The following is a 25660-nucleotide window of genomic DNA, read 5'->3' as shown; positions in this document are numbered from 1 at the left end:
CACTCGGTCAGATTCTTTCTCCTGAGTGTAAGGCGAACCCTGAGTGGCTGTTCAGACCCAGAACCCTGAGTGACTGTTCAGACCCATCCTGTTCTACAAACTCCACACACACCTTCTACTGGCTAAGCAATGAAAGTCATGGTATTGAGGACCCTAAGCTGTATGGTCTTGGCTATGTCAGAGAAAGCCTCAGTCCCTGTGTCAGTGTGTGTACTGTAACAAACAGCAGAGACACTCCTCTCAGAGAAAAGACCCGTACGTTGGCTCAGTCTTAGAGGTTCAGGCTGCAGTGGGTGGCTGCCATTGCTTTGGTCTTGGAGTAGTACTTTACAGAAGCACAAATAAGGTCTGATCACTTGTATCGTGGCTAGAATATAAAAGAAAGAACAAGGGCAATGGTCCACTATCCACAGTCACACCTCGGTGACCTGGTTACCTCTCTTTAAAATTTCAGCACCTCAGCCAGGTGTGGTGGCGCATGCCAGAGGCAGGTGGACCTCTGTGGGTTCATACATAGAAAGACTTTGTCTCAAACAAACAACAACAAAAAACAAGACAAAAATTCCAGCACTGCTTAAGAGTGCCTAGGTGGAGACCAAACTAAAACATCTCCTAAGGTTTTTTAGAAATATTTAAAAAAACAAAAAACAAGAATTTATCTTCGCTTCATTCAGTACACTTTTCTTTATTGAATGTATAGTTTTGCAAGTTTTTATTGTTTCAAGCATGAACTTAAGTGTTCAAACCATAAATATTTTTTTTTTTTTTGATTAGGCAAACCACAGTGTCAATGGCAAAGAGGGGGCCCCTGAGGAGGTGGCTGATGAGAAGATGCTCAGTGGACTCACGAAGGACCTGCAGAAGAGGTGTGGTGCGGACAGACAGAGGGCTGGGGGTGCAGATCCCCTCTGCGTTCTGGCCAACGTCTTGGTGGGACTTTTAGCATGACAGGCCCACTGCCCACAGCTGCTTTATGTGACCACCTGAAGGAGCTGTGTCTGCCCTATGTGTGACTGAGCTGTGAAAAGCGCTCCTCTGTTTGAGTGGCTGCAACAGTCCGGGAGACATTTTATTTCCAACTATAGACTGGAAAAACCTGCTTGCAACTGCATTTGTTTATAAAACCTGGGGACCCTTTGCTCCTCGGCAGTTTTTAGGGGTGTGTGTGTGTGTGTGTGTGTCTCCTACCTGACGGAGGATCCCTGTTCTCTCAGTCACAGGACCCACTCAATGCTTGTACCTTTCTTTACAGGCTGCCCCCACTCATGGCTCAGAATCTCTCCATACCCCTGGCTTTTGCTTGTCTCCTGCATTTAGCCAATGAAAAGGTAGGTCATTGGAGTAGGTACGGGAGTGTTGGAATCTGCCTTTTCCTGCCAGCTCACTAGCGATTTTATAGCAAGCAGACCTTCCAAGAGTCACCACACAGCCAGTGCGTAAGAGCCCGTAATCCTATTCAGAGGGCCTGAGTTCAGTTCCCAGCACCCATACCCATATTGGGCAGTACACAACTCTTGTAACTTCAACGCAGGGGGATCTGACACCCCTTCTTCTGGCCTTACACGCACCAACACACACACACACACACACACACACACACACACACACACACACACACACACATACACACACACACAAACAAACACACAAACAGACCTAGACACACAAATGACTAAAATTAAAAAAAAATACATTTTTTCTTTATTTTTTTTGTTTTCGTTTTGTTTTTTGAGACAGGGTTTTTCTATGTAGCTCTGACTGTCCTGGGACTCACTCTGTAGACTGGGCTGGTCTCAAACTCACAGAGATCTGCCTCCTGAGTGCTAGGATTAAAGGTGTGCACCCACCACCATCACCACCTAGCTTAAAAAAAGAAAAAAAAAAAGGAAAAGCTTATGGGGGTAGAGGTGGGGGGCACATAACCCCTCTCTGTGGTTAAGGGAGATGGCAGTGGACGTGTTTTTGTGGGGTTCCTGATAGAAACATCAGATGCCAAGAACCTGAAGAAAGGCTGAAAAACTACCTGGGTGACTGGGGAGACTGTTAACTAGAAAGCTAGTGGGCACTGGCCATAAGTCCCCATTTGGAGTAGGAGTGTCTTCACTTAGGTTCCCAGCTCTGGCAGCTCCGCTCCCTTCCCCTTGTGATGGTTCAGGCTTCAGAGGATCGACTTGTTCTTGTTGTGATCAAGGCTCCCATTTGGAGTCCTCAGAGGCCTTATTATCTGAAGAATGCAATATGGCCACAGCTCATACCCTGTCAGGCTGAATATGAGATTGGACTTGGAATATTTTGACATTTCCTAAGATCAGAGTTCTGTGATGACTCAGACCTTAGCAATCTCAAGGAAAACATTGCCCAAACACTTCATCCCACACCTTGATCTTCCTTCTTACTCTTTTTTATTTGTTTTTAGTTTTTGTGCATTGATGCTTTGCCTGCATGAATGTCTGTGAGGGTGTAGGATCCCCTGGAGCTAGAGTTACAGACAGAGCTGTGAGTGTGGTGATATATTGTGTACCCTAATAAAGCTTGCGTGAGGATCAGAGGACAGAGCCAGCCACTAGATTAGACAGAGAGGTCAGGCAGTGGTGGCACACACCTTTAATCCCAGGAAGTGATGCCTGGGCAGAGAAAGGTATATAAGGCATGAGGAAACAGGAACTCAGTCTCTTAAGGCTGAGGATGTCGTAGAGGTAAGAACTAGTGGCTGCTGTTCTGCTTCTCTGATTGATTGTTCAGCTTTCACTCTGATACCTGGCTCTGGTTTTTTGTTGTTGTTTTGTTTTGAGACAGGGTTTCACTGTGTAGCTTTGCACCTTTCCTGGAACTCACTTGGTAGCCCAAGTTGGCCTCGAACTCACAGAGATCCGCCTGGCTCTGCCTCCTGAGTGCTGGGATTAAAGGCATGTGCCACCACCACCCGGCTGGCTCTGGGTTTTTTATTAAAAGACCATCTAAGATTCGAACAACATGTGAGTTGGCATGTGGGTGTTGAGAATTGAACCTAGGCCCTCTGGAAGAGCAACCAGTGCTCTCAACCGCTGAGCCATCTCTCCAGCCCTGTTCTTACTCTTAGTCAATCCTATGTGGACCCTGTCTGTCCATCACTAGTTAGTGACCTCCCTCAGACGTGCTGTGTGGGACTTAGGACTCAGGATAGATGTAGTTCCCTCTCTCCTCTGCCACTGTAGCCAGCAGCAGAAACTGACTGGTGAGTCTGGACGCACCTTTTCCCCGCACTAGAGACCAGACTTAGGGCCTTACACGTTAGGCAAGTGCTCTTCCTCTGAGCTAAGTCCCTCTGCTCTCACAGCTTAGAGCCTGAGCTACAGCACACCAGGAAGGGGTGATAGGGAAGAGGGGCGAGGGGTGCCGGGTACCAACACACCTCACCACTGCACCTTTGGTGGGGTGCCGGGTACCAACACACCTCACCACTGCACCTTTGGGGGGGGGTGCCGAGTACCAGCACACCTCACCACTGCACCTTTGGGGGGGGGTGCCGAGTACCAGCACACCTCACCACTGCACCTCTGGGGGGGGTGCCGGGTACCAACACACCTTACCACTGCACCTTTGGGGGGGGGTGCCGAGTACCAGCACACCTCACCACTGCACCTTTGGGGGATGGAGAAAAGACAGGAAGGCTTGACAGCAGCCAGCCCTAGGGAAACATCTGCCTGAGGTGAAGATGTGAGCTGAGACGGATGCTGAGCAGTGGGGGAAGGGCAGCTGTCAGGGATGTAACAGCTGGGGTGGGGTTATGGACCTGTGGAGGCGGCCAGACAGGTGAGTCGTGTGTGCCAAGGCTCCTGGTGGCCTCCCCCTCTGCATCTCTTAGCTCCCTAGGGGCAGATGGCCTGGCTCTTCAGCTTCTGTGGGAGTTGCCGCCACCACCCGGTGAAAAGCAGCTTTGTACAAACTATTTGCCATGAGATGGTTTTCTTGTAGGGATGAAACCTCATTCTCTGTAGTCACCTTGTCTAGACTAAAATTGTCTCAGGATTTGGTTGCCAGTCTATCAAAGCCTGCGTGTTTCTTATCTTTCCTCAGAATCTGAAGCTAGAAGGCACAGAGGATCTTTCTGATGTTCTTGTGATGCAAGGAGACTGAGTCCACTTTGAGACGCTGCAGCGGAGGCCCATTGCGTCCTGGAGGCGGTGGAGAGACGCTGGGGTTGCAGTGTGGCTGTAGCCAGCTGCCACAGTGCTGTGCCTCTCCCCCTCTTGCCACCTCAGCTCTGAAGCTCCATGCCGATGGAAGTTTCCACATGGGGAGCCCTCCACCTAGGAGAGGGGAGCTTATTGGTCTGGAGTATAAAGATAGTCGTCTTTATATCCATGTGCTTCTGGTCACTAGAATCTACTTTCCACTCTGTACTGTTGTGGGGAATAGAAGCTTCTCACTGTCTTTGAAGAGTTCTCTGGTCCATGTACATAAAATTTATCGCTTGTAAACTTAATTGTATATAATATTAAAAAATAAAACCATTCTGGTACAGTGTGAGTGTCCAGTAGACATTCAGTATCAGCATCCCACCTGGTTACTCCCTTCAGCTATCCAGGATGCCACGCCCACAAGGAAGGTGATACGTAAGCAGGAGGAGGAGAAAGAATGCCTGGTTGGAGATCAGGTCTGTTATAAGCACCTAGGATGCTGTGGGAGGGCAATGGTAAAGATGGTATGTAAGTGTTCTCTTGCCCTTCTGACTTCATTTAGCTTCAGCACTGCTGTGAGGAACACAGGAGGGGCTTGGTTGTCTGAGGGATGGGCCTTGAGTTTGCCTCCTGGGTCTCTTGCAGCCACCTTGCTGCTGCGCTGCTGTAGTCACAGGCTGAACAGTGACTCACTGACCCCCTCCTTATCACACACACCTTCATTCCTAGTCACCAGCAAGTTCAGACTCCTATTGCCTGCCCTGGGGACTGCAGAGGCCTCCTTTCTGTCCTCTGTATCCACACTCCAGGGCCACTCATCCAGTCCCACGGAGTTCAGCATTCCCAGATAGAAAATGCTTTCCCATAACTTCAGGGAAATGGGGATAAAGGTGTTGTGGAATATTAGTTTAAGATGTGTTACATTTGTTTATGCCGTGGAATGTTTGTCTAATGGTACAAAGATGTGTTGTATTCTTTTAAGTTGCATTTGTTTAACTGTGAAGCTGTGTTACTTTGCCTGCCTAAAACACCTGATTGGTTTAATAAAGAACTGAATGGCCAATAGCAAGGCAGGAGAAAGGATAGGCAGGGCTGCCAGGAGAGAATAAATAGGGGAAATCTAGGGAAGAAGGAGAAGAGTGAGGAGTGAGAAAAAGAGAGGATCCAGCCACACAGCCAGCCACAGAGTAAGAAGGGGAAAAAAAAGGAATAAAGAGAGGTAAAAAGCTCAGAGGCACTGTTGGACCTTCAAATCTCCCCCACCCCCGCCACGCCGGCTTTTCCACAAGAACGAAAGCAGCGTTGGCTGTATCCAAACAGGGCTGCTACTAGGAAAACAAAATGAGACCAGGCTATAAACCATGATATGCCCACGGATGGCCCCAGCACCAACCATGACTCCCCGCACAGTTCATAACACTATTCTCATTCTGTTTATCCAGCGTATTTAATTGTAAGAGCTATAGATGAAGTGTTGATAAAACCAAACTCTGGCCCTTCTCAGGTATTGGCAGCTTCCTCCTCACTTAGGGCGGCAGAGCTTCTGGATGTCATCGGCCAGGCCCAGGCAATGCATGATGCGCTTCTTCTCAGCAGCCAGGTCCTCCGCAGAGACCTGGCCCAAGAGTTTCTGAATAAATATATCCTGATCTTGCAGAAAAATTTTCCTATTGACTCCTGCATTTGGCACATTCTCCAGGGACCCAGATTTGAATTGGAAGTTTAAATATCTGTTTCTTTTTAAACCGGGCGCTTTCTCTTCAATCCAGCACAACAGACTGCAAAGACAGAAATTCCTCACGTTACAAACCACCCTGGACAGAGCTGGAGAGGGTAACTACATACAGTGCTGGGGTACAAGCTTGAGGACCAGAACTGAGACCCTCAGCACCCACCAACAGCTGCACTGGCATGGTGGCCCACTTGTGATTCCAGGAGGAGAGGCAGGCCCCTGCAAAGCTGGCTAGCCAGCCTCATGGAATCTGCAAGGTCTGCATTCAGTGAGAGACCCCGCTTCAGTAAATAAAGTGGAGACTGGTCAAGGAAGAAGATGACACTCAACATTAACCTCCAGCCTCCACATGCATGTACACACGTGTAAGCACGCACATATGAACATGCCACACATGGGTCAAAAAGAACCACACAGGAAAGCAGGCGGTGCTCATTTACACCTGACCTCATGTGACAGGACCCATGTTCCCTGAAAGGCTGGCTCACTGTGGTGGCCCAGTGGCACTCTCATGTCCATCACCTCACAAAGGCTAGAGGTGACTACGTTTCCAACATTACTGTAGCTGGGTGTTTGTTTTGTCAGCCTGTTTATTTGCCATCAGGGGACTTCTGAGTAAACTGCTTTGTGTCCTGAGTCTTACTGTTGCTTTAAGGGAATGCAGATAGGGAAGGCAGACAGCCACAAGCCTTGCACACTGCAAACTGTTCCTACCTCGTGTATGAATTCTCAAGTTATTTCACTGGATTCTCAGGGAACACAAGCTAGCAAATACCACCCTGTTGTTCACAAAGCATCTCTGTCCACGCTCATAGACGCAACGCTCTCCAAGATACTCCTTTACCTATGTTGCTTATTATTGTTATCATTATTATATTTTTATATTATTATTAGCAGAGCTATGATACCTGGCCATGGAAAACAAATCTCTGCTTGATTGTGATCTCAAGCAAATACGTCACTGAATATTAAAAAGTAGCAAAAACAGCTGATCAAACTTTATCTAAAAATTAGTCCCCATGTGTATTTTGCAAAGTTCACAGAACACGCTGGGTGTATTGGTAATTCCAGCTAAAGTATGAAATTCTTGAGTTGGAGGTGGGCTATACAGTCTATACAGTAAATTGAAGGCCAGCCTGGGCTACATAGTGAGATCCTGTCTCAAAAAATTAAGAAAAAGGCCGGGCGGTGGTGGCGCACGCCTTTAATCCCAGCACTCAGGAGGGAGGCAGAGGCAGGTGGATCTCTGTGAGTTCGAGGCCAGCCTGGGCTACCAAGTGAGTTCCAGGAAAAGCGCAAAGCTACACAGAGAAACCCTGTCTCGAAAAATAAACAAACAAACAAAAAAATTAAGAAAAAGAAAATGATGACTAAGACTAACTTGAATGTAATTTATTCACTATTTTTACTTTAATTCTAGATAAAATAAATTTGAGTTATTCCAAACAGTTTTATCTACCTAAGACAACTTCATATATATCCTTCCAAATAACACAGTGTTGAGGTTTGAGGCAATACAGCATGCCAATGTGTTTCGTGCACCTCAGTTTCCTCATAACTAAAAATACGCAATGGTGGGAATGGTACAAATACTCAAGAGGCTGAGGCTGGAGGACTGCCTGAGCCTAGGAGTTCGAGAGCAGCCTGGACAACACAGTGGCAAACGATCTCTAAGATAAATAGGAAAATAAGCAAATCAGACAGCTTAAACTAATTACTTGCATAACTTTTACTTGCTTTATTTCTGTAAGCCATTATTTGTTTAATGGCAACTGGACTTCCATTGTTCCTTCCTACCTCAGAGGGCGTAAAGGATGGAAAGACAACATAAACAAGGTGAGAGCTTTCTCTCTCTACAGGAGCAGACACTTGTCTTGGGTCTGGATGCCAGGGAAGTGTTACCCTTAGACTGCCCAAGGACATTAAGAGTCTCTTCCGACTTCTCACAACTCACCCCTTATTCTGGGTCTCGAGCTGCACGGTCATTTTCAGATACTGATCTTCTTTCCGGTCTTCCAAGGTGGCAGAAATAAGAGAAAGCTCCCCAAAGAGGCAGACCAGCCAGGTCAGGCGAGAAATGCCACTGAATGCAAGGAAGCCAAATTTCTCTTCTTCCAGTGGGCTAGCTGTAAGAAATCACACGCTAAGGGAGCTGGGAAAATGACTTTCTCACAAAGATCCATGCAGAGGGAAGCTGAGTGATCAAGAGGACATCCTGCTTCATGGCACGCATGTGTACAGTGATCAATGAAAGGATGAAAAGCAAGGTGGTTAAATGGAAAATGTTTCTTTTTTTAAAAAAAAAAAACATACAGTATTGGGACTGGAGAGATGACTCAGTGGTTAAGGACAAGCACTGGCTACTTTTCCAGAGGTCCTGAGTTCAATTCCCAGCAACCACATGGTTGACTCACAACCATCTGTAATGAGATCTGGTGCCCTCTTCTGGCCTACATCGATACATGCAGGCAGAATACTATACATAATAAATAAATAAATCTTTTTAAAAAGAGTTTCACATTTCTATTTCTAATATGCTGGATACAATTAGGTATGCATATGAAAATAAATATTCATGCAGATACATATTTATCTTTTCAATAAGTGATTTAGAGAGACCTGGTAAGTGGGAGAACTATGACATTTTATTAGCCTTTGAGACTTACATTCTTGTAAGCATTGCCTGTGCAGATGGCAGAAGGAGGATGTCACCATGGCAACCTGAAGTGTAAATGAATTTAGTCTAGTTCAGGATCAAGAAAGTTGGTCTCTTCCAGGTTAATCCCAGCATTTGGGAAGCAGAGGCAGGTGGATCTCTGAGTTTGAGGCCAGCCTGGTCTACAGAGTGAGGTCTAGGACAGCCAGGACTAGACAGAGAAACCCTATCTTAAAAAAAAAAAAAGGAAGGAAGGAAGGAAGGAAGGAAGGAAGGAAGGAAGGAAGGAAGTTGGTCTCATGTTGAGCATTTTCTGGGTTTTTAAAGACAGCACACTCACTCCAAATGAGGATCTGCATGAAAAATCTGTGTGGCCACGCCCCACCTGCCTCTGCCCTCCCAGTCTTAAATATAACCTAAGTTCAAAGGACTTCTCTCTGTGACACTATAACCAAATACATCTTCTGCCTTCGGCAAACTTAAAATAATGAGCATGTTTCAAAACAATAGCAGGTTAGTAATAAAAGCAACGAAAAGTTCAGTGAAATCACAGGGAATTAAGTATCAAACAGGCTCCTTCTGGGCTGGTCTTCATCTGCTGCAGTATGCTGAACAGAACTCAGTAGCCACCGGAAGCTTGAGCCACACAACTCCAGCCTGAAACTCCAGCCTGGCTCTGTCACATGTGTGCCCTTTGTCAAATGACTCGGCTTTGTGAGCTCAGGTCTCTACCCAGATCACAAGGAACACGAAAGTTCAGTTTCATTATAAGACAACACATACCACACTCTCAGCAGTTTCTTGCTCCAGTGAATGGCCATGCCACTTCCTGTCATAACTCATAACATTTTCAAGACAAGACATTCTTGTTGCTCAATAATGCCCTTCTGCACAGAAGGGTCTCCTTTCTGTAATAAAAGCCCTGGGGAAGGGAGGTACAGGCACTCAAGGGTGGACCAGAAAGGACTCAATCCAAGGTGACCCTAAGATCTGGATAATTACCTACAGTTAATACTTTAAGAATGTTGGACATAAAAATTCAAATTACACTTTTCGGACGGCTGGTTTGGCCACTGTCCTTCTAACTTGATGGAGGAAGAGAGTAAAAGTTGTTCTGCATAAGATGGATGAAAACATCCCCCTCTCCAAACATCTGTTCTCAATCCTTTCTGAAAAGTTTTCACCTACGATACTCTGTAGAAAAATAACCTCCAACCAGCTGTCTCATTTTTGCGGTGGTGAGGACATCTGTCTCTCTGCTAGGCCAGCACTCTAACCCTGAGCTCCCTTTCCAGACCTAGTTAAAACATCACCAAGAACAATTCTGCCGGAAGACTGGGCCGGAAGCATCCTTGAGATTTGGGACTCAGCTTTTCACTCAAGGCTGCAGCAAAGATTAAATCTCATTAAGGGAAGAACAAGCCAGAGTGACGTTAATCTTCGCTGTCAACTTGATTAGGTTTGGAGTCACCCGGAGTCACACTTTTGGGTGTGTCTTTAAGGGGCTATAGAGTTTTACATGAGGAAGAAGCACCATGAATGTGGGCATCACCCACACCACGGGCTGAAGTCCTGAACTGAACAGAACATGGAAAGAGCAAAGGAGGGATTCCCAGCGCTGGTGTCTCTGCTTCTGGACTGAGAGTACAGTGCAAACACCCTCAGCAGCAGACACAATGTAAACACCCTGCTAACCCCTCAGCTGCAGACACAATGTAAACACCCTGCTAACCCCTCAGCTGCAGACACAATGTAAACACCCTGCACTGGTGCTAACCCCCCAGGGGCAGACACAATGTAACCACCCTGCCAGGCTAACCCCCCCAGCAGCAGACACAATGTAAACACCTTGCTAACCCCTCAGTGCAGACACAATGTCAACACCCTGCTAACCCCCCAGCTGCAGACACAGTGTAAACACCCTGCTAACCCCTCAGCTGCAGCAAAGGACACTTCCTTAAGTTGCTAGTGTCGGGTGTTCTGTTGTAACTAGAAAAGTTATTAATGTAGATGTTATTGTTCTTGCATGAAGTTCTCTAAAGAGAATTAAAACATACTTATTAAGATGGTTAATGAACTATGCCTTTAATCTCTTTTAAAACTTCCCTTCATTTTTCCGTGTATGGATGCTTTGCCTGTATGGATATCTGCACTGCTTCCCAGGGTGTTGGGCCCCCTGGGGCTGGAGTTCTAGACAGTTGTAATCCACCACCATATGGATGCTGGGAATCAAACCCGGGTCTGTGGAAGAGCAGCCAGTGCGTGCTCTTAACATCTGAAGCATCTCTCCAGACCCTTTAATCTCTTTGTGACATAAATTATGTGTGCAGGTACCACCGAGGCACTTAGGGATATGTTCCTCTCCTGATCTGCTCTTGGCTCTCTTCAATTGCTTCTTGTCTTTCAGCTTCAATGAACTTACTAACTTTTCCCCGTTTTGACATGACCGGAAATGATAGGACAGAAGCCGTGTGAAGTCAAGAACAAGCTGCACTTGAGCAGAGGCCCCTGGGGCACTGAGGGCCCCTGAGACTGCCCAGGTGACGACTCTCATCCGGGTGGTTTCTGCTCCCGGTGGGGGGCGTACGGGGGATGACTGGTTTGGGAAGCTCCCTGGCGGCTAGCAAGCCTGCCGCACACTGACCTGTGAAGTGGAGGGACCCTTTCAGCAGCTCCTTGCCCATCACTTCTTTCTTCAGGAACGCAAACTCTTCCATCAAGAGTTCGATATGTTCCTCGTGCAGGACTTTCCCTGGTGTGACAAAGGGAATACAAGGTGGCCATTACCCACAGCGTACGGCTAGCTGTGTGCTCGGAGGCCATGGCCTTCCTCCTCCAGAACAGGACATGGTGTGTCTACAGACAGTGTCCAGAGCACACACTAGGACAACACCCCGCTGTCCTTACATAGTCCAGCTGACATTACCGTGCATGGGTTCTAACATCTCTAAATCCTTGTGAATACTTATTTTCTGGTTAACAGTGTGCTGTGGAATAATCCTTCTGTACACTGTACAATGTGTTGCTCTCATTGTTAATGAAAAGCTGATTGGCCGATAGCTAGGCAGGATTTTCAGGGCAGAGAGAATGCTGGGAAGAAGAAATGGAGTCTCGGGTGTCAGGAGATACTCAGAAAGAAGCAAGATGAGCTGGGCATGGTGGCGCATGCCTTTAATCCCAGCACTCGGGAGGCAGAGCAAGGCAGATCTCTGTGAGTTTGAGGCCAGCCTGGTCTACAGAGCAAGATCCAGGACAGGCACCAAAACTACACAGAGAAACCCTGTTTTGAAAAACCAAAAGAAAAAAATAAATAAATAAATAAAATATAAGAGTTAGCTAGCAAGAAGAGAAAAAAGAAAAGAAAAGAAAAGAGTTAGCTAGTAAGCTATCGGCCGAGCATTTATAATTAAGAGTAAGTCTCTGAGTAGTTGTTTGGAAGCCGCTGCAGAGACACAGAGACTCTGCCTACAATATCACTACGGTTTGTCTAACCAGGAATGTTAAACACACCGGGTTGTCCCTTTAAAGGGAGGGATGTACAACCTGTTATCTGCCCAGAAGGCTGAGAGCAGAGGGGTTAATAGCCTGGTGACCTCTGTGCACAGACCCTTATGCGCTCGTCAATCTACAGAACCTATCTTTATGGAAGGTGTAACATGTACTTTACAGAGAGTTTTCATGTAGTCTCATCTTAAGCTTTATTATGCACATGGGATTGAATTAATTACCACCAGGAAAATTTAAAATAAACTACTCAGGGTCAGGCTCCTGAAGTTTGAACCAACACCAGCTACTTAGGTATGCTGAACTGAACTACCTTCTTGCCTCCCAAGAATCAGGTCTCTGATGGCTAGGGTGGTCACAGAGACCCCTGCAGATATCCTAACAAATGTGACATCTTTTGTAGTTCTTATCTGCATTTTTCTTTCTTTCTTTCTTTCTTTCTTTCTTTCTTTCTTTCTTTCTTTCTTTCTTTCTTTCTTTCTTTCTTTCTTTCTTTCTTTCTTTCTTTCATTTTTTATTTTATTTTTTTTTTGAGACAAGGTTTCTCTGTGTAGTTTTGGTGCCTGTCCTGGATCTCGCTCTGTAGACCAGGCTGCCTCTGCCTCCCGAGTGCTGGGATCAAAGGCGTGTGCCACCACCGCCCGGCTTATCTGCATTTCTTTGAAGACTGGACCTGTTATACTTGTTTGCCACTTTGGAAAATGAAAATTTCTACAACATGACCTTCTTTAGTCGGGTTACTTGGTTTGTTTTTAGTTGTAGACTCCTGTGGATATTCTGAATGCTAAGCTTTTCTCAAGGATGCCATCTGCATAGAGCTTCCATAGCAAAGGCTGCCGTTTTCCACATTAGTCCATCTCTCCTTTGAAGCATCTAAAGCCGCTGACATGTTGACAGTTTTATCCTTGTCCTTTTCTGGTGCCACACAAAGAAACTGCTGCCACATCAAATGTTACGGAGGACAATGTCTTCAATGAATGATAGTTGGAAAAGCGGAGATTCACATGCAAAATACACTACACACTTACCAAATCAACTCACAACATAGGAAATACTTAACCATAAGCTAGGAGACAATAGATGAAAACACACATCTGGAGAACACTGGATCTGTGGCTGGGAGAAAAGACCATCACCAGAAACAACTTAGCAAGAGCTGAGGATTCCATCCCTGCAGGAAGCATGGCACAGGCAGCAGGAAGCAGGTATGGCAGCAGGCGGCAGGCGGCAGGCAGGGCAGCAGAGCAGGAAGCTGAGTGAGCACATCTTTAACCAAAAGCACAAAGCAGAGAAAAAGAGAGAGGCAACCAGAAAAAGGACGAGGCTATATAACCTCAAACTTGCAGACTTAACTCTTTTTTTTTTGTTGTTTTGTTTTGTTTTTCAAGACAGGGTTTCTCTGTGTGGTTTTGGTGCCTGTCCTGCATCTCACTCTGTAGAGAACTCACAGAGATCTGCCTTGAACTCACAGAGATCTGCCTGCCTCTGCCTCCCGAGTGCTGGGATTAAAGGCGTGTGCTACTGCTGCCTGGCCAGACTTAACTCTTAAACTTCTCCAAACAGTGCCACTAACTGGGAACCAAGTGCTCAAATTGGAGCCTATTTCTTGTTCAAATCACCATAACTGGACTAGGCAGATTGCTTAGGTAAGACCAGAAAAGGACAGACCACAGAAGCCAAAACAAACAAATGATGTCATCAAACCAAAATGCTATGTATGACAATGAACAGAATAAAAACACTACTTAAAATGAATTAAAATACTTGCAAAATAGAGATCCAGTAAAAGCGTTAATATCCAGAATGTATTCAGAACTCAACAGTAAAAATGGTAATAATAATCATCAAAATTCCAAATAGTAATATGCATAGAAATTTTTCCAAAGAAGACATACAAATCCATTCTAACAGGAAAAAAAGTTCAACATTTATCATTAGAGAAATGAAAATATAACCCACAATGAAATATCACCTCATTCCATTTAGAATGTCTACTATAAAAAAGACCAAAAAACTTGCTGACACGGATATGAACTGAAGGAAAGGGTTCCACCCCTACACATTGCCAGCACGGCTCACAACTTAGTGTCCTCATGGAAAACACTGTGGAAGTTCCTCACAGGCTTCCAGAGAGACCTAACAGGACCCACCCCATTGGGTACACCAATCCCATCACCACATGTGTAAACCACAGAAAACGGAATGTCAAAGAGACATCTGGACCCCCCTGGTCATCTCAGCACTGTTCCAAGAGTCAATACACAGATTCAGAACAAATCCACTAGGGCTGCCCACAACAGAATACTATCCTTCCACAGTGAAGCTGAAATCCTCTAATTCCCAGCAATGAGGGGGAGCCTAGAGGGGATTCTGTTAAACGAAGCTGAAATGACCAGGTGCAGGAAGACACATGACGGTGCCATTCACTATGTGGGGTATGAGAAGCCAATGTCTGGGAAGCAGAGAGTAGAATAATGTTTACCAGAGGTGGGGGAGGAAGGCAGGAGGGGCTAGTCAATGAATAGAGATTTAAAGGAAGAAGGGACCAGTCCTGTCGGCCTGGTCCTCCATCCTGCCCCATCCACACACCATATCCAACCTCCTGGCCTAGCCCAGGTCGCACATCCTGAGCTCTGGTCTGGAGGGCTCCCTGGACCCTAGCCTGCCTGCTCTCTCCCCAATCCCCAGACCTAAACCAGATTGCACAGTTGTGCACCAGCGCATCCTGGTGAGTCTTTGGAACTTCGCCTGCCTGCACCATACCCAATCCTCAGGCCTAGCCTTGGTGGCATAGACTGTCTGCCAGCCTAGCTAGTCTATATAGTGGCCAAGATCCTGGCCACCCAGACTATCCTCACTCCCAGGCACAGCTTGGGTCGCACATCTCACACACCAGTCAAACAGATCCAGCCAGGTATACACCATTTGATTTCCTTCTCATCACTGCTTTCTTACCAATGCTTCCTTCTTGACCACTGAACTGGAATCATCCTGTTCCTCCTATCCAAAACCAACCCTGAATCTGAAAGTATTACCCAATTCCTCGTACCTGATACAAAATTAACTGAACTCGTGCAACAACAAAAACAAAAACATACTTCCATTCAGCAGAGGCAACCTAGAATCTCACACTAGACACACAATCAAGAGAGTCCACATGCTGAGGTCTCATTGGGAAAAACACAAGATGAAATGCTAAGACAGTATGTCCTCCCCTCAAAGCCAGCAGGTCTACAGAAGTATTCTCCAGTGAGGCTTACTTAAGTGAATCCCAGGAGACTGAGTTAAATTTTTAAAGCTTTATTTTTATTTTGTGGATATGAGTGTTTTGAGTGCATGTATGTTATGTCTGTGCACCACGTGTGTGGAGTCCAGAAGAGGACATCAGAAGCCCTGGGACTGGAGTTATGGACAGTTATGAGCTGCCATACAAGTGCTGGGAATCAAACCCAGGTCCTCTGGAAGAGCAAACATTTCTCTTGGGTGCTGAGCCATCTCCCCAGCCCTAGGACACAGATAAAAAAAAAAAACCCCAAACTTACACAATTGATGGAGTTTAAAGAAGACAGAAGCAAATATGAAATCAATAAACTTAAACAGAATAGCGATAACCACCTGAGCGATGCCCAAGAGAACACAAACGGAAGGCCGAACAGATGACAGGGACAATTAGGATCTGAAAACGGGATCAGTAAAGAGACAGAAACACTGAAGAGAACTCAAGCTGAAATGAAGGTAGAACTGAAAAATGAAAATCCAGGGGAAAGCCTTAAAGTAGAATGGATAAAACAGAAGATACCATATCAAGACTTTGGGTCTCCCCAAACTGCTCTTAGTTCTGCTGCGTGGAGAACAAGAAACTCTCAGATACCAAATGGGCACAGCTGCTTGACTTTGGACTTCTAACCTCCAGTGGTAGGAACTAAATAAATCTCTTTTCTTCATTATTATCAACTGCAGACCTTCTGTTATAGTAACACCAAACAAAGATCTCTACCCCCAAAACTTTTGACTAAGCCTACAATGTGCTTAAGAGAGTTTCCTGGTGTACAGTGAACATTTAGTACTTACTCCCTTAATGGAACAAAGAAACTATATAGTATATGTATGTTTTGTTTTTTTTTTTTTTTTTTTTTTTTTTTTTTTTTTTTTTTTTTCTTTTTTTTCGAGACAGGGTTTCTCTGTGTAGCTTTGCGCCTTTCCTGGAGCTCACTTGGTAGCCCAGGCTGGCCTCGAACTCACAGAGATCCGCCTGCCTCTGCCTCCCAAGTGCTGGGATTAAAGGCGTGCGCCACCACGCCCGGCTCCATAGTATATGTATAAGACATCAATTACTCTGACTTGGGCATTTTCCCATTAGTAAGTATCTGAGGTACAACCAAAATACCAACATCGTGACACTATCACATGTGGAAACCCATCCACTGTTCCACTAGAACAAGGCCAAGAGTCTAAAAACTCCTCCACATCCTAATCTTTAAACTTCCCCATGCATCCAGAGCCTATGGGCAAGAGAGAGATGGGGGAACTCTTAGCACCAAAGCAGATGCAGAGAAGGCAATTTCCATGAAAGGCAGAAAGATGGTACCCTAGAAACTCAGGGGGCAGAAACCTGGCACAAGGTCTGTGTTCCAGAGTCAGAGAATACGTCACCTTTCTGTGCAGCCAGCTCCCACAGGTCCTGGGCTGCTGCAAAAGACAGTGCCATGGGGTATTCCACGAGGACATGCTTGCCAGCCTGAAGAAACTGCCTTTGAAAACAGAAACACAGGGAAAGGATTCTTCAGGTGAACACTCAAATGCCCTGTGTGTCAGAAAGCACAACACTGCAAATGCACAAGAGTCTGTGTGAGATGTAACAACAGCCAAGAGTCAGTGCCCTGCAAAATAAAGAATGAGCTACATCTCAACCTTTGTCCACACTGTGCGGAAGAACTTTTCTAGTTATAAAGTCATTTGACTATTCATCAGCATTCAAACTCTACTTTGCTTTCTACTACTGTGATAAACTATGATCAAAACAACTTGGGGAGTAAAGGGCTTATTTCACCCCCCCTCCCTTTTTTTGGAGACAGGATCTCACTATGTAGCTCTGACTATCCCAGAACTCACAATGTAGACCAGGCTGGCCTGGAACTCACAGAGGTCTGCTTACCTCTGCTTCTCAAATGCTGGGAGTAAAGGCCTGTGCCACCACTGTGCAGCCTGACAGTAGATCACAAGATAACCAGAATTTTCTTTGTTGACCATTAAGTCCCATTTGCATAGTTTTAGCTTGCTCAGTCCTCTCTCCACATGTAAGGCAAAGCCTACCTGCATCAGGAAACCTACCTTATATAGTCTTCATGGCTGGAACTCTCACTGCAGATGTAGGCGACCTCAATCTCTTGGCTGCAGAGAGCATCTTCCAGAGAAATCTGCCGTACTTCATCAAGGCTCCCAAGTTCTCGTCTGTTTCAGAATAACAGAGTCTCAAAAGTAGACAGAGCCAAGGCTTATATTGAATGAACAGTACTCTGCTCCCCTCCTTCCAACAATGCCCAGGGATGGGGCTTTTGGGAAGTAAGAAACTCATTTTCTCTTTCCTGTTTCCTGGGTCTTTCACTGTAGAGTGAGGAGAGCCAGCAGCATTAGGGTTGAAGCCAGGGGACCTGGAATGGCAGAACTGCCACCAATAGCTTGTAGAAGCTAGAAGCCTTCCGAGTTATTTCTCTAAGATAAAAAGAATCAGACCTTTGTATCTCACATAAAAGGATCTTTGTGGTCATTTCCCACTGGAAAACTAAGTTCCCAATCAAATACTGTGACTATTCTACCTAGCCAAATCCCACACATGCATCAGTCACCCTGGTATAAACTACTATATACTCTAAGCTCCTTCACATACTTCAAGGCTTGGTGACCACCAGGAGAAAAGTCAGCCAGCATCCCTGCCTCCATTACAACCGGCCCAGAAAGGCTCTAACTGCCACAGCTGACCAGTGGGGCCAGGATGGAAACCTGGGTGACTATCACCATGGCAGAGAACAGAGTGGTGAAAGAGCCCAGGCCACGCCATTCTGTACCGTGCCCCAGTGCAAAAGCTGTAGGGAGCGAGTGGTCCTAGAAGGATGCTGTCAACCTGGGGCAGCCAGCAGACGCTCCAGCCAATGGGGAATTTGTGAGCTACCCAACCCACACTGCTAGGTCTGACCAACACTTACTGTCTGCCTACTGTGTGCTGGGCACTGTGGGAGAAAGCATGGAGAATGAGCTCACATTCTGACAGAGGCACGGAGACACACGTACACATGCACCACCACCACCAACCAAAAGACTAAGTGAGAATTGTGCCGGGGAATGGATGGAGACTGGGGAAGCCCAGGAACACATCTAGGTTTCAGGCCAGGCTTTCTAGGGAAGAAACAGAACCCAGAAGGGAGACCATAGACAAGAGAACAGTGATACCAGGACGCAGGAAAGCAGGGCTGTGGGTGGGCCGTCTTCCCAGACAACCTAGGGGGTTGAGGAAGTCTCAAGGCATGCACCGTGGCAGGTAACTAGCGCTTACGTGGAAAAAATATTTCCACTTCAACCTCGAGGGCACATTATACTTGATTCTAACTTCAGGTAGGGCCCACTGGGGTGTGCTGGCTAACAATAATCACGGTTTCCCTGTTGCATACAGCCCCCCTCCCCCCTTCAATCTGACGGGGAAGAAAGGACGGACTTAAGAGAAGATCCCAGCACATATGGTTTTCTCTCACGCCTGGAAACGGGCCAACTCGAGTCAGTCAGGCTGGAAGAATGTGGCCCCGTGAGTGAAAGACAAACAGACTTTCTGCACGGACCCCCACAGTAGTCATTTATGACTTGTGAAAACATTTATCTGGCTAGGCATGTGGCACACGCCTTTAATCCAGCACTCAGGAGGCAGAGGCAGGTCTGTGAGTTCAAGGCCAGCCTGAGCTCCAGGACAGGTGTGGCTACACAGAAAAACCCTGTCTGGGAGAAAAAAAAAAGAAAAGAAAAGAAAAGAAAGGAAGGAAATATTTATCTGATGCCTTCTGGAACACTGGAAGTAGAGATCTGCCTGAACCTGTCCCCAACACACCTCACCCCCCAGCATCTGTGTCTACTTCATAACTGATCCGACACGGCAGATGCTTAGCCGGTGAGTGGGGTGAGGGCAGACCTGACCATGAAGAAAGAAAGAAGGAGCGTTCAGTTTGCTTCCATTGAGTTATGGTGAAAAAAATCCACACAGAAAATAAAAGCAATAAAAGCAGAAAGGGACCTGGAGTGGGGTGCAGGAGATGGGAAGTGGAGGGTGAAGAAGCAACTAGAACAAATGTTACTTAAAAATGCCATAAGGAGACCTAATAATTTGCATGTTAACTTTAGAAAAATTAATTTAAAAAAAGTTCAGTGTGAAAAGAGCACATAATGTTGGACTCAAACACTTTCTTCTAAATGTAATTCTTGGGTTTTGCAGTTGTTATACCCTCAAGAAGATCACCGAATCGGTCTATGTCCCTGCTTTCTTATGAACTGGAGTTGGTACTGAGTACTGAGTACTGAGTACTGAGTACTGAGTACTTACTGAGAATGGTGTAAGGACGACAGTGTACAAAGCCACCAGGAAAAATGTTTCGAATGACAGAATGGCTAAGCGACACACGTCCAGACTTCTTCAGGCCAAACCTCACTGTGTACCTTCTGTAGCAGACAAACACCGTGCTCATTTGCTGCTCCAGGTGGGGTCTGCCCTGGGCATCACTCACTGGACGTGTGGCTGGAGGCCCTGACTCTTCAGTTCCCCGACGGCTCTAGTGGGGTTTCCAGCCCCCACTCCGTGCGGTTCTCGGAAGAAGCTGGCTTTCCCTTACTCGGGGTCTAGAAACCCCCCATGCCCTGTGGTGTTACCACTCACGGTGATTTCCATGACATTGGAGCTCACACCAAGTGGGACTTACCTGGACACAAACCCAATCAGGTTTAGGAATGGTGACGAGTGTGGATCCCTCAAGTCCCTTATCCTCACGGAGCCAGCTCTGCCAACGCCAACCACCACCACACCAAATTTCCTCTCGGGCTGAAATACCAAAGACCAAAGTGGGGTTTGAAAACAGTCCAGGCATCTGCTGCAGTACTTCAAAACAGAGGGCTGGGTCGGGCTCTGGCAAGCAAGGGAGGCTGGCAACCAGACATCCAAGAGCTGGAGTATGACTACCTTGGAAACCAGGTCTCAGATATAAGGGACTCGGGACCAAAACATTTTCAGAAAGGGCTCTGCCCATTTCTCCGTTAAAGACCTCCTGGGCATCTACCAGAAGGTTGCGCCCATTTGGTTCTATCTCCGACCACTTCTCCACAGTCGAGGGAATTTTCTGTTGTAAGCCACACCTCCCCTGAGTCCAGCATCTACACACCTGGGCTCTACTCAGCTGGGAGTCATTCAGAGGCAATCCTGCTATCTGGGAGGCTGACAGACAAGGGCACACAGGAAGACATCTCTTTATTCAGACTCTAGACCCATGTTGCTGAAGTCCTTACCATGGCTGACTTCCAGCCACCTTCATATTCACTCTACTCTGGTACTTTACACAGTAATTAAATAATACTGCTAGAAGACAGATGTTAATAAACTACACTAAAAATAAAGTCCATTTTAAAAACTATATAACAACACATTATAATCCAAATATAAAAGTTACTGCCACATTCTAGAACCCAGTTCTATTTATGTGCCTATATATGTAACGATTATAACTAATGAAAAAGAGACCGTGGATATGAGAGGGAGTAATGAGAGGAGGAATATGGAAGGGCTGGAGGGGGGAAGTGAGGGGGTAAATGATGCAATTATATTTTAATTTTCAAAAATTGAAAAAAAATAATTTGGAGGAGAAAAATAAAATTGATTTTACCATTACAGCCACAAGCCAAGTCTGGAATCCACTGTTTATGTGCTGTAAATCTTGGTAACTAAGTTAAGGAGGTAAATGGATTCCCAGCATTTAAGACTGTCTTAGGCCACAGTGAGATTGGAGCCCTACCAGGACCTTTCAGTGAGGGCAAGCAATGGAGTCATTACCGTGGGGACTGCAGTGGACCTGCTCAGACAGACACACCTCACTGGGACTGAAGGGACACTAGCCCACTCGAGCATGTGGCTCTGGCAGGCCTCGTCCTTCTCCCCTGTTCCCTCTGCCTTACTAAAAGCCATTAGATAACATTTCTAACGAGAGCCACCAAGGTCCATTCCCTTATTTGGCCACTTCCTCCTCCTGAGGCTGACCAACAAGGTCCAGCACTCAAAAGCTCCCTTTGGCTCTCCTAATTAACATGTCCAATTAAAATTAAACACCTCATCCTAACACAGGGTTTGCCCCTTTAACTTTATAAACTGACGTTTGCCTATGTGCCATGTCTGTCTCCCCTCTATCCAGAGGCAGTCCTTTGTCCCTCTGGGGTAAATACCCCTGGCCCCTTCCCCCTGGCCCCTTCCCCTTCTCCCTGGTCCCCAATCTCCTCTACTGCAGCCTAGCCCCTTCTAACACAGACCCCCCCTTCTCTGCTTAACACTCTGCAAGGTGTAATTTTTTGCTGCTGTTTTCTGCCTGAGTCAGAAAGCAGTCACTTCAACTTTTCTTCCCCGATTAATAAAGGGTCGGTTGCTCTATGAAAACAGGTGTTTGGGTGTGGTGCCTAATCCGGGCCTGAGAGGGAACCCCCCCCCCCATGTGCAGCAATCCCCTTCAGTGACAGCTGTGGGCGCAGGTGAGCTCCTGGTTGGTGGCTAGAGTGGATAAGCCAGGAAGTCACAGGAAAGTGTCTATGAAGAAGTGACCAGAGACAGAATGCCCTATCACAGAGACACTTCCAGAAGAATGTGGTCAATAGTTACATTAGTGTTTTTGTGATTATAGCAAATTTTTGAAGTAATCAACATATAAAAAGGCTGTGTTTCGACTCATTATTTTGGAGGTTCCAGGCCATGACAGGTTGGCCCTGCTGCATGGACTAACTTAAGGTAGGTGGACATAGATAACAACCCAGAAGGTCCTAATACTTCCTCCGTCTCCTAGAGCCATGTGCACACCAGTAGCCTAGAGGAAAAACGTTAACTGTTTGGGATGTTTCTGAACTCTTTGGGAGGGCGGGCATTGGGGGATATTGAGTAGGTGAAATAAGGAACACTGGAAACAATATCCTTCATCAGTTGGCCTTGTTGCACGGGCCTGCACACCATGCCAGGAGCACACAGCGGGTGAAAACCCCTCACTTCATGGCTAGGGACTGACTGACAGGGAGAGGCAGTATAGTGACCCACAGCAGGCACAGACAAAAACTCAGGGGAGATCATTTTTCCTCCACCACCCACAGCCATGAACAAGTAGGTAGCCTGGGGCGGGGGGGTTTGAAAAATCTCAAGAGGGAAAGGATACTCTAGGAGAGAAATAAGGCCCACAGCAGCAATAGTACCCCTTCCAGCCCTCTGCGTGGAGCTCACCTCAGCACTCATCCTGGTCTCTCCCGTTGGTGCTGTGAAGACAGAAGGAGGTTCAGGACCCTGGGGACACTGGCACAACCTCTCTATGAATTCTGTCTTCACAGAGCTTCAGGCGTCAACGCTGTAAGAGGGAACCGGGAGGTGGGGACTGTTGTGTGACAGACAGACACAGACATCGATTCACCTCCAGAAGGGAGCCCTGGGTAGACCGAGGGACAACTGTACCCGTGTCCAAGCTGGTGAGTCGGCAAGTTTATAGCTGGGGTCGCTAACAGAGCGTGGGGAGGGGTCACTTACAAGGAGCGGGGGTGCTCCACAGCACAGGGCAGACTCCAGGACCGGCGAGCCTGGCGCTCTCCACGCCGCTTGCAGTGGGCAGTGAGTGCAGTCAGGAATTCCTTTTTGCAGCCTGGCTGCTCAGTCTTCACCCCTTGCCACCGTTTTCTACTTTTTTTTTTTAACTGCTGGGTGGGAACCCTCAAGAATCTCTCTCCAAGTTCCTGTTTTCCCCCCACATTGGGACTTTTTTTGTTTGCCTTGTCACCCTTTTCTCCCTTCTTGGAGGAAATGTTGCAATTTGGAGAACATGCCTTGGAGCAGGAACGTAACTGAGGAACTGCCTAGATCAGATTTGTCTGTGGCCAGTCTGTAGGGCATTTTCTTAATTATGGCTCATTGCTACAGGGAGGGGTCAGCCCACTGTGGGCAGCGCCATCCCTAGGCAGGTGGCCCCAGGCTGCGCGCTGCGTAAGAAAGGCAGCTGAGGAGGGCAGGAGGAGGAAGCAAGCCAGGAAACTGCCTCCCTCCCCAGCTTCAGTGCCCGGTGTGGCTTCTTCTGTCTGAAGTTCCTGCCTTGACCTCCCTTAATGACTGTAACCTGCACAGTTCTACACAGAGCTCATCAGCAAAGCTGCATTTGGCCACCACAGTCACTACAGCCCTGGAGCAGGCATCGGAGGCTCCAGCTACCTGTCATACGCTATCCCCAGACCCCACCCAGCCTTGATCCGAGAGGTCTACCTACGCCTCAGAGCGGAGTGGCGACTGTAATCACCTGAAGTTCATCCTCGGCTGTCTCTCTTCCACTCACTGATCTCAACTCTTGCCTGTTTTTCCACAGTGAAAATCAACAACAATTCACTTCCCATTGCTCCATCATATTCTTTGTCTTATCAGGATTTGTGTGTGTGAGTTTTGCTTTTGAGCTAGGGTCTCACTTTGTAGCCCAGGCTGGCACGAAATTCATTCTGCAGCCTAGGCTGGCCTCCAACTATCAGCAACCCTCCTGCCTCAGCCATGTTTTATAATGAGACCTACAGAGTAAATTATAATGACAATACAGGAAAGTCTGGGATTACATGCACCAAAATATTAACAGCAATTATGTCCCTGAGTCCCAGAAGTCTCAGATAATTTGTTTCTTTTCTAAAAGTTCAAGTGTAGTTAGTCATTAATATTTCTTCCCTCCCTCCCTCCCTCTTCCTTTTTTTACTTTTTTTTTTTTTCCAAGACAGGATTTCTCTGTGTAGTTTTGCGCCTTTCCTGGATCTCTCTTTGTAGACCAGGCTGGCCTCGAACTCAGAGATCCACCTGCCTCTGCCTCCCGAGTGCTGGGATTAAAGGTGTGAGCCACCACCGCCGGCTCCTTTTTTACTTTTTTAAGGTTATTTTCAAGATAGGATTTCTCGTGTCCTGGCTGTCCTGGAACTCACTCCGTAGACTAGGCTGGTTTCAAACTCACAGAGATCACCTGCCTCTGCCTCCCAAGTGCTGGGATTAAAGTCCTGTGCCACCACTGTCTGGCAGTCATTCATATTTCTTAGTTTTCTGGCTATTGATAATACTTTGTCTCCTATTAGACTTCGATGTGGGTTGTTCTGGAATGTACAATGTAAGAAATGTATCTGCATATTTATTAATACAAACTTTTACAATAAAATGAGGTCTAGTATTCTAGTTCAATAATTTCAAAAACTTCTCGGAAGTAATATGGAAATTTCATTAATTATGGGGGGAACTTTGCAGTACAATATTGTTTGCTTTGTATATTCTGAGTGCTAATATTAAATCTTATGTTGGAAATCCTGTTGCCTTACATAGCCATCCTACCAAGCAAGCATTATCCTTAGCCCTGCTTTGACAAATGAGGAAACAGACAGGAAGAGGTTCGCTAATGTGCCCCAAATCTACTAATGGCAGCTGTAAGGAAAACTGCATAAGTATAACGTTTTCTTTTTTTTTCCCCCGAGACAGAGTTCCTCTGTGTAACAGTCCTGGAACTCACTCTGTAGACCTAGAACTAGAGATCTGCCTGCCTCTGCCTCCTGAATGCTGGGGTTAAAGGGTGTGCCACCACCGGCTTTAGATTTTTGTTTTGTTTTTTTAAAGTAGGAGATAAATAACATCACCCTTATTTCTGAGTTTTTCAGATAGCACGCAACCTGCAATGAAATCCTCACAGCGTCTTGCAACACTTCTTTTTTCTTCAGTTTCCAAATAATAAAGTGCAGCTAGGAGAGAGTAAAGGACACTCTTGGAGCAGATGGTCACCCATCACTCAAAATTCCAGGGCAGAGTTCAAAGTCTCCATTCCGGAGATGAAACGGGTCAACCACGGGCTCAGGCTCAGCCCGGTGGATTAACACCGCGCGATGCAGCCACCAATCTACATGAGGCCCGAAACCATCTACACTTTCGAACGAGGTGCATGCAGATTTCATTTGTCTGCACTCGGTAATGCCCGTCTTGCAGAGCGGAGTGTCCGGCTCGCCGTCACCGGGCCTGCGAAGGGCCGGGCAGTGAGGAGCCGGTGACCAGGGTGCTCCGGGTCCCGAAGGGCGGCTCGGGACCTCTCGACGGCCTCCGGCTCCCGCCCCAGCACTTCAGGAACTCGCGCCCAGCCCCGCGCCCCTCCCCGGCCTGCGCTCACCTCTTCCAGCCGCCCGCCTGCGCCCCGCTCCGGCTCTCCTGCAGTGCCGCGTTCCCGCCGCTAGGGGTAGCGGGACGAGCGGCTGCTGGGACTCGATTGGCTGCCCGGCTGGTGGGCGGGGCTTCTGCCGGGCGGTCTCCGTGGCTGCCTACGCTGCTGAGCTGGGCAGCATTGTTGGTTCCCG

At 46.9% G+C, this 25660-nt stretch overlaps 2 protein-coding genes across 6 annotated transcripts in view; one reads left to right on the top strand and one right to left on the bottom strand.

Annotated features, from left to right (window-relative positions):
• Positions 1 to 4506, top strand: part of Ncaph (non-SMC condensin I complex subunit H) — a 29584-nt gene extending 25078 nt beyond the window's left edge. For all 4 annotated transcript variants that reach the window (XM_076570578.1, XM_076570579.1, XM_076570580.1 and 1 more), the window contains exons 16-18: positions 775 to 866; positions 1253 to 1328; positions 4057 to 4506. In XM_076570578.1, the coding sequence (XP_076426693.1) occupies positions 775 to 866; positions 1253 to 1328; positions 4057 to 4116 (228 nt within the window). In that variant the 3' untranslated portion in view covers positions 4117 to 4506. The remainder of the gene's footprint in view (positions 1 to 774; positions 867 to 1252; positions 1329 to 4056) is intronic.
• A 1082-nt stretch (positions 4507 to 5588) lies between these two features.
• Blvra (biliverdin reductase A) lies at positions 5589 to 25563 on the bottom strand. Of its 2 annotated transcripts, none has more exons than XM_006986465.4 (8): positions 25477 to 25563; positions 22548 to 22668; positions 20008 to 20126; positions 17384 to 17503; positions 16706 to 16803; positions 11193 to 11300; positions 7847 to 8018; positions 5589 to 5938 (listed from the first exon to the last, which is right to left on the bottom strand). In XM_006986465.4, exons 2-8 carry the CDS (start codon positions 22557 to 22559, stop codon positions 5683 to 5685), a joined length of 885 nt encoding a protein of 294 aa, XP_006986527.1. In that variant the 5' UTR covers positions 22560 to 22668; positions 25477 to 25563; the 3' UTR covers positions 5589 to 5682. The 2 variants fall into 2 exon arrangements, with proteins under 2 accessions (XP_006986527.1, XP_015860514.1); XM_016005028.3 differs by lacking the exon at positions 25477 to 25563 and adding an exon at positions 22845 to 22981.
• Positions 25564 to 25660: the final 97 nt, after the last annotated feature.

Source organism: Peromyscus maniculatus, chromosome 4 (genome assembly GCF_049852395.1).
Source record: "Peromyscus maniculatus bairdii isolate BWxNUB_F1_BW_parent chromosome 4, HU_Pman_BW_mat_3.1, whole genome shotgun sequence".
Lineage (NCBI taxonomy): Eukaryota > Metazoa > Chordata > Mammalia > Rodentia > Cricetidae > Peromyscus > Peromyscus maniculatus.
This window is presented reverse-complemented; position numbering and strand designations above follow the sequence as displayed.

Excerpts from the sequence above, each read along its gene's own strand:
- Blvra (XM_006986465.4), bottom strand. Across the intron at positions 16,804-17,383 it reads AGCCATGAAGACTATATAAG|GCAGTTTCTTCAGGCTGGCA; the intron begins GTAGGTTTCCTG and ends CTGTTTTCAAAG. Across the intron at positions 11,301-16,705 it reads GGAGCTGGCTGCACAGAAAG|GGAAAGTCCTGCACGAGGAA; the intron begins GTGACGTATTCT and ends TTGTCACACCAG.